The sequence below is a fragment of the Erigeron canadensis genome, chromosome 3, assembly GCF_010389155.1.
Source record: "Erigeron canadensis isolate Cc75 chromosome 3, C_canadensis_v1, whole genome shotgun sequence".
In the NCBI taxonomy this organism is placed as follows: domain Eukaryota; kingdom Viridiplantae; phylum Streptophyta; class Magnoliopsida; order Asterales; family Asteraceae; genus Erigeron; species Erigeron canadensis.
In genome coordinates this window covers 3,821,668-3,829,782 of record NC_057763.1, presented here as the reverse complement: position 1 = coordinate 3,829,782, position 8,115 = coordinate 3,821,668, and the positions used below count along the sequence as shown (strand labels likewise).

The following is an 8,115-nucleotide window of genomic DNA, read 5'->3' as shown; positions in this document are numbered from 1 at the left end:
TTTTTTTATATAAAAACTAGATAGTAGACCTTGTTTTATTTATGTTTTTATTTTTTGAAAAATGCAAATAATTTATACTCAAAATCTTGATCTTAGGTTTCAAGTAATTAAAATCCATCTTCTAACTCATCCGAAGTCCACCAATGATCAAGCAATTTAAATGAGTAAGAACAGAGTTCTTGTTGATATTAATTTGAATTTTGAAAAAGATGTAAAAAGAATTCGATGAGGAAGAGAAAAACATGGGGGTAATGATTCAGGACAGGTGTCAAATAAAAAAGCAAAGTTTTAGCAGCACAGATATTATTCTTGATTCTGATATGTTCTTCTCAATTAAATTTCCAAGGTGGGCCAACCTATCAACATCAAGACCCAAATAGGCCACCTGTCAGTATCAATGTAGCTACGTATACCTTCGCTACTGGACCCATGCGTTATTCGAACCCATCAAAATGGGTTGAGTGTCATCAAGGTGGCACCCTAAACAACTAGTTTAACCTTTGGGACTTCAAAGGTCACGTATTCCCATCTTTACTCAATACTCATCATATTTCTTTTGCTGGTATACACATTTTCATATATTAAAATTTTATAAAATTAACATAATATTTAATTAATTATCATTATTTAAATATTTATTAATTTGTCAAAATTGAGAAAATCATGTTTTATGTTTTTTTGCATCAATCTTGGATGCATATTCATCAAAACGATGCATCTAACAAAAAAAAATGATTTTTTTATTTTGACGAATTAATGTGTTACTAAATATTTAAATAATAATTAAACTAGCACTATGTTAGTTTTATGGACTTTTTATGCATCAAAATGATGTTTTTAAGTAATCTCATCGTTCTTATTTTAAAAGTGTTTTTACCGGAATATATATATATATATATAGGAAAGTGAATGTATTTAATTTGGCTGAAAACCTCTCAAATCTTAATTTTTTATTCAATAAATTTCAGGGACCTATTCATTTATTTATTACAAAATAATATTTAAAAAAAAGTTTGTGAGTGATTTTTCATCTAAATTAGGTGTGAGACAATCTCACATTCATTTAATTCAGCTATCGATATATGAATCTTACTCTTTCTTTCTCGATCAATATACTTGCATTTGCATGTTAAGTTGTTGTAGCAAATATCGCATTAGCTTTTTCTCGTTGATAATGGTATCGGATGCTTGAACCTCTTTTTCTTTCCGTTCTTTCTTTCCATCTATATCGTTAAAGTACCAGCCTATAGAAAATAGGAAAATCAGTCTCTGAAAACCTGTTTTTTTGTAGTGTATAAAAATTATACATATTTATCTTTTTGAACATTTGATTTTTGGTTAGAGTTTGTTCACCCCATATGTGATCTCTACAACCACCGGGCAGGATGCCATCGTGGTAGTTCACATGGAAAACCCCCGGATAGATCTCTAAAGGGCACCACATCTACGGTATTGAATGTCATTTGGGGTAAAACATGCGCCCCTTGTATTCGAATCCTGGTTACCAGAAAACAAGCCTTCACTGGAGGTCTGAGATGCCACTGGGCTATCAACCCATTGACTATACATATTTATCAAAAATTTAGATAAAAAAGATGCGAAATGACATCCTTATTATGTTAATTTAAACCTCCATTCCATTATCTTCAAAAATATCTTTATTATTTCTTTGAATCAATTATATTTACATCATTTACAACTAGCGCTCGCCACTGCCACCACACCACTCACCGCCATCACCACCAATCGCTGTCACCAACCTACACCAATTGATACCTCTATCACCACCAATTGTTGCCGCAACCAACATTCGTCGCCTATATTACTAGACCATCGTTGAAACCACCACCATCGCATGCATTACGTGCGTGACGTGCATTTTTAAGGATTTTATATATATTTACCCAACGGATTTTTCATACAAACTCTTTCTTGACACCGACTGTCTTAAAGCCGACTCGATTTTGTTTGATTAGGCTTTATTTTCTCTTTTATGCTTATATTTTAAAATACGTGAGATGATATATTTTAATTTAGCATGAGTTTTTGTATCGCCGTACGTAAGGATCGAAGTGTGCCTCAATTTCACATAAATAAATTAATTTATATAATTGGTGCGTAAACACAACACAATCTCGTACTTGAAAATCTTTGCCACGTACACCCCCGTTAATTCAAGCTTTTATTACATGCGTGTCAGAATTTTATATTCACCTTTCATCACTCGTGTTATTTCCCTATTGGTCCACGTTTTCCCCCGCCTAACACATTCCGTTCCCACATTTCCACATCAACGGCCTAGATTCATTAAATGTGGGCCCTTTTGCCCGAAATACTAACACAGACCGTCGGGCAACTAACACTCCTCTTATGTGGCACAAATCTAAAGCTTTCCTTAAAGTCCATCTTATTTTCTTGGCGGTCCTTTTTATTCTCATTCATTTTTCTCTATTTCCATTTTCATTTTCAAATATACACATTCAAATCCTTGTGTACGTTTTTATTACAAAAAGAATTTGTTACATATATATATATACAAGTTAGTCTATCAATAGTATACAATTGCTTACAAATAATTTTTATATACAGTGAAGATTAATAAAGTTGTTTTGAGATATGGCCGACATATGTTATGGGGTAATAGATGAAAAGGAAGTACCTTCTTCGTCGTCGTCCGAGTCAAGTTCACGAGCCGCACGACGACGAAGGATGGAAATAAGAAAAGTAAAATACGTCGCGGGAGTACCCGCGGTTGTAAACAAGAATGGGTTTAAGAAACCCAGACTATCATTCTCGTTGGCATCCTTCTATAAACAGAAGGATGCTGGCGAGAATTGTAGTTATCCTGAGTTGAGATCGGAGGATAATGATGTAAAACATGTTATTAAAGATAATACTGCTGCAACAACTAGTTCGTGTGCTAATTGTTTTGTTGATACCGAAATGGTTCCTAAATTTGGAGTTGCATCGGTATGTGGACGCCGAAGAGATATGGAAGACGCGGTTGCGGTTCATCTTGATCTTCTAAAGACGGATGATACTCAAACATCAAATTTTCATTATTTTGGCGTCTATGACGGCCATGGTTGTTCTCATGTATGTTATATATACACATAAATATATACACTCGATGTTTGGGTTAGCTTATCCACATAAGTTTTTAATTACGTACTACTTTATCAAACTATAATAAAATTTTTTAACGTTATTGTAAGCTTAATTAAAAAGTAACAAACATAAGTATATATTTTTGAGATGAGCAAACTCAAACATCCTCTAAAAAGTGTAACAAGAATATATATATATATATATATATATTGGGGTCATGATTTTAATTAAAAATAAATGTTTTTGAAATAATTTTTCAGGTTTCAAGGAGGTGCAAGGAACGTTTACACGTGTTAGTAAAAGAAGAAATGAATAAATTAAAAATGGAATCATCAAATGATTGGAAACATGGGATGGAACGAAGTTTTAGTCGAATGGATGAGGAAGTAATGATATGGAACCAACAAGCTACAAGTGGTGACTGCAGGTGCGAGCTTCACGCACCTGAGTCGTTTGGTGTCGGGTCTACGGCCGTGGTCACGGTCTTGACTCCCGACAAGATTGTTGTCGCAAATTGTGGCGACTCAAGAGCAGTGCTCTGTCGAAACGGCAAAGCAGTGCCTCTATCTAAAGATCATAAGGTACGTTAGTTGGACTAGTTTTTGTAATTGATGGCTTATAATTATTTGATGAAAATTGTTTATTTTCCTATATATATAATATAGTTTTTTAATCGATTTTTATTTAATTTTTGTAGCCCGATCGTCCTGATGAGCTAAACCGGATCCAAGCGGCTGGTGGAAGAGTTTTATATTGGGAAGGTGCTAGAGTTTGTGGAGTTCTTGCCATGTCTAGAGCTATTGGTAAGTACAAAATTAATTTTATCAAATAATATGTTCATTAGTTTGATGAATTTGTTGGTCTGAATTTTGATTACGGATGCTGATCCGTACATCATCAATTAGCTGTACACTACAAATAAACCTTTCATATTATTATATTGTACAACATTTTTAAAATATGTTTGTTAATATACAGCTTAAAATACATATGATGGTTTTACGGATAATCACCCTTTTGATTATTAGTCTACCGTACATGAAATGACCCATCAATCAAAAAGTTATAATGTGTATGATTAATGTAAGATATTTGTGTTAACTAATTTATTGTGATCTTTCAGGTGATAACTATTTAAAACCATATGTAACTAGTGAGCCAGAGATGACAATTACTGACCGGACGAATGAGGACGAGTTTTTGATACTTGCAAGTGACGGGCTATGGGACGTGGTGTCAAATGACACGGCGTGTGGCTTGGCAAGGATGTGTTTAAAAGGAAATGGACCGTCGGCGAAGATGAAGAGCCCGCCGGTAAATGATGTGTCTGAGTACGAGAATTGTGACAAGGCTTGTTTGGATGCGTCATTATTGTTGACAAAACTGGCCTTGGCACGACGAAGTACGGACAATGTTAGTGTTATTGTTGTAGATCTAAGGAAAACTTCTTCGGTATGATCGATGTTTGGACAGTTTCAAAACTGGAGAAGCTGGGAATTTAATTAATGGCTATATATCTATTCTAGATATATCAACTTTTTTATTTCTTAAAATTTGGAGAAAAATGTTAAAAATATCACATTAAGCTATACGCTGTACTACTGTTGTACGTAGGTTATCGCTTACATCCAAGGTGGTTACTTGATTTGAAACGTACCCCTCAATTACGATATAGATGATATGTTTTAAATAAATAAATTGAATAAAAGCAAGTTATTATATATATTAGGGGTGAGCAAAAACCAAACCGGAAAACCAAAAACCGAAAAAAACCGACAAAACCAAACAGAAAAAACCAAAAACCGAACGAAATCCATTGGTTTGATTTTTGTTTTTTAAAAACCGAACGGATCGGTTCGGGTTTCGGTTTCATGTGCCAAAAAATCGATCAAAAACCGAACTTAACCGAATCAATTATATATTAGTTATTTAATATTTATATCATATTACATTTATATTTATTACTTATAATTTGTAAATATGTTAATATATTTAAACTTTTTGTCTTTTTAGTATACAAATCTATATAAATTATATGTTTAAGATGAAAATGTATAATAAAATCAATTCGTTTTATAAAAGTTATATCAATTTTAACACCTAAAAAATATAATTAGTCGATAAAAAACATCTTTATATTTTAATTTCTATATCCTAATTTTTTTGTTAACAACTGAAAATTAAATTTATAACATAATAAACAAAAAAGTTAAAATAATAATAATAATAATAAAAACCGAACAAAAACCGGAACCGATTTAAACCGAACCAAAAAACCGACAAACCGAACCGAACAAAAACCGAATCCAATGGATTGGGTTTTCTAAAACCGAATGGATTGGTTATGGTTTCGGTTTAGCCAAAAACCGAACCAAACCGATTCATACTCACCCCTAATATATATATATATATATATGACAAAAGTTATTTTGAGAACATAAAAAAAGATAAGAACTGCAGTGCAGCTTAGTTGTTGGCTTTAGAGAACATGATTGCAGGTTGTTTAGGTAAAGGAGACCAGATCCGTTTTTGGTTAGACACATGGATTGGGGACACCCCTTTATGTAGATCGTTTCCGGATCTTTTCAATTTAGAAAAAACCAAGGCATGCTATATCAGTGAGAAATGCTTAGGAAATGATGTTTATACCCGTTGGGAGTGGCATTGGATTCGCCCATTGTCTTCTCCATATGAAGTTCACCAGCTCGAAACACTCCTTTCAGTGCTTGAGGAGTACTAGCTTACCGACTCAGAAGATACCTGGAGATGGCTACAAGACCCGAGTGGACATTTTACTACCAAATCTCTAAATCAGAGACTCCATATGGCAGATTATGGGCCACAAAACTGGTTGTTTCCCTGGAATAGAGTTGCACCTTTAAAGATCAATGTCTTTTGCTGGCTTATGCACCTAAATCAACTCCCGACCTTAGATAGTCTAGCTAAAAGAAACATCCAAATCACCTCTAAAATGTGTCCATTGTGCAACAGCTTTGAAAAAACGATTGACCATTTGTTTCTGAACTGCTCTTTTGCAAACCTTGTGTGGACAAACATCCTGAGCTGGTGCAAGATTGTTAAAAAATAAAACTGAGGTGTATGATAATGTGTATTATTTTATTAATCTTATAAAAACTCAATTTGGTAAAATAATTAAAATTTTTAGGTCTGACAATGGAACTGAGTTTGTTAATACAAGGTTAACTGATTTATTTAGAACAAAGGGTATTATAATCAGACAACTTGTGCTTATACACCACAACAAAATGGAATTGCAGAAAGAAAACACAGACATCTCTTAAATGTGGCTAGATCTCTTTTATTTCAAGGTGGAATTCCTTAATTTGTATATGTGGCCTGAATGCATTATGACTGCAGTGTATTTAATTAATAGAACTCCTTCTTCTGTGCTTAAAGGAAAAACACCATATGAACTTGTTTTTGGTTTTGAACTAAATTTATCTCATTTGAGAAACTTTGGTTGTTTATGCTATGCAACTATTCTTAATAATGAAGATAAGTTTTCAAAGAGAGCTGAAAAGTGTATTCTAATTGGTTACTCTAACACAAAAAAAGGTTACAAACTGGTTAGTCTAGAAGATAATAGTATTCTTTATTCCAGAGATGTAAAATTTTATGAACATGTTTTCCCTTTTGTAATGAATACCAAAAATGATTTTAATAATTATGACTTGTTTTTTAACAGGGTTGATGAGGTTGTTGGTTTCACTGGTCCCATTGATGACATCAATCTTGAACATATGAAAGGTGATGGCAATGCAGCCATTGATAGCAGTGATGCTGCCAGAGATTTGGGAGGTACAACAACACCAAATGATAGCACCAATGAGGTGTTAAATTGTGGGGAAAATGTTGGGAGGGATCTTGGGAAATCCTGGGATTCCTAATGATTCTATAAATGTGGACAACACTCATCAACTTAGAAGATCAAATAGGCAATCTAATGTGCCAAGAAATTTGAATGATTATGTGTTAGATGGTAAAGTTAAAAAAACCCAAACAACCCTTGAATAATCATCAATAACAGTCAAAAAATATTTAAATCCTTCTTTACTAACTTTCTTATAAGGACCCCATGCATCAAGATGAACCAAATCACCAACACATAAAGATTTATGATCACTTAATGGAAATGGTTCTCTAGTCTGTTTTGCTTTATGACAAATATCACAAGGATCATTAATCAGATTATCAATTTTTAATTTTTCTTATAAAACAATAGGAGCATGATGTCCTAACCTAGAATGCCACAAATCAGAAGACACATTGCATTTAATGTTACTCACAGAATTATTACAAGTACCAACTTGATTACTTACATTCAACAAATATAATCCTCCATAAACTCTACCAGTCCCCAGGTTTTTCATTGTTCTCAAATCCTGTAGGTAACACATATTTTCTGTAAATCCTATGAACATTTTACTATCTTTATTTGCTTTATGCACAGAGAACAGATTAGCACAATAATCAGGAATGTACAATACATCATAAATTGTAATTTTATTTGTAAGTGTTATATCTCCTATCTTTCTAATTAATGCAGAAGTACCATTTGGATGATTCACAGTCAAGTTAAGTGATGTAACATCAATAGCATTAACTAAGTGTTTATCAGAACAGCACATATGTTGATTTGCTCCTGAATCATTTATCTAATCATCTTTATTAGGAGTTTTATCATATTGCACATTAGAATTAAAATACACAGAAGACATGAAAGCACCTGCCATATGTGCATGAACACATGCCTTGGAATCCTGATTATCACTTATCAAGTTCATTAGTTTAGCAATTTGATCATTTGTAAAAGGCAGACCAGAATTATTAGAAAGAAGAAGCATAATTATGAGAATTGTTTTCAATAGTCATATAAGTCTTATCACTCCAAGTATTTTTATCATTATATGAATTATGTGAATATCTCCTATTTTGAAAATTATTTTTCTTTTTAATATAGTCTGGATATCCAACAATCTTAAAACA

At 32.8% G+C, this 8,115-nt stretch overlaps 1 protein-coding gene across 1 annotated transcript; it reads left to right on the top strand.

The window, feature by feature from the left end:
- The first annotated feature begins 2,502 nt into the window (after positions 1-2,502).
- On the top strand, positions 2,503-4,637 carry LOC122594006 (probable protein phosphatase 2C 24). Its single transcript, XM_043766479.1, has 4 exons — positions 2,503-3,096; positions 3,369-3,689; positions 3,806-3,911; positions 4,232-4,637. Exons 1-4 carry the CDS (start codon positions 2,617-2,619, stop codon positions 4,564-4,566), a joined length of 1,242 nt encoding a protein of 413 aa, XP_043622414.1. The 5' UTR covers positions 2,503-2,616; the 3' UTR covers positions 4,567-4,637.
- Positions 4,638-8,115: the final 3,478 nt, after the last annotated feature.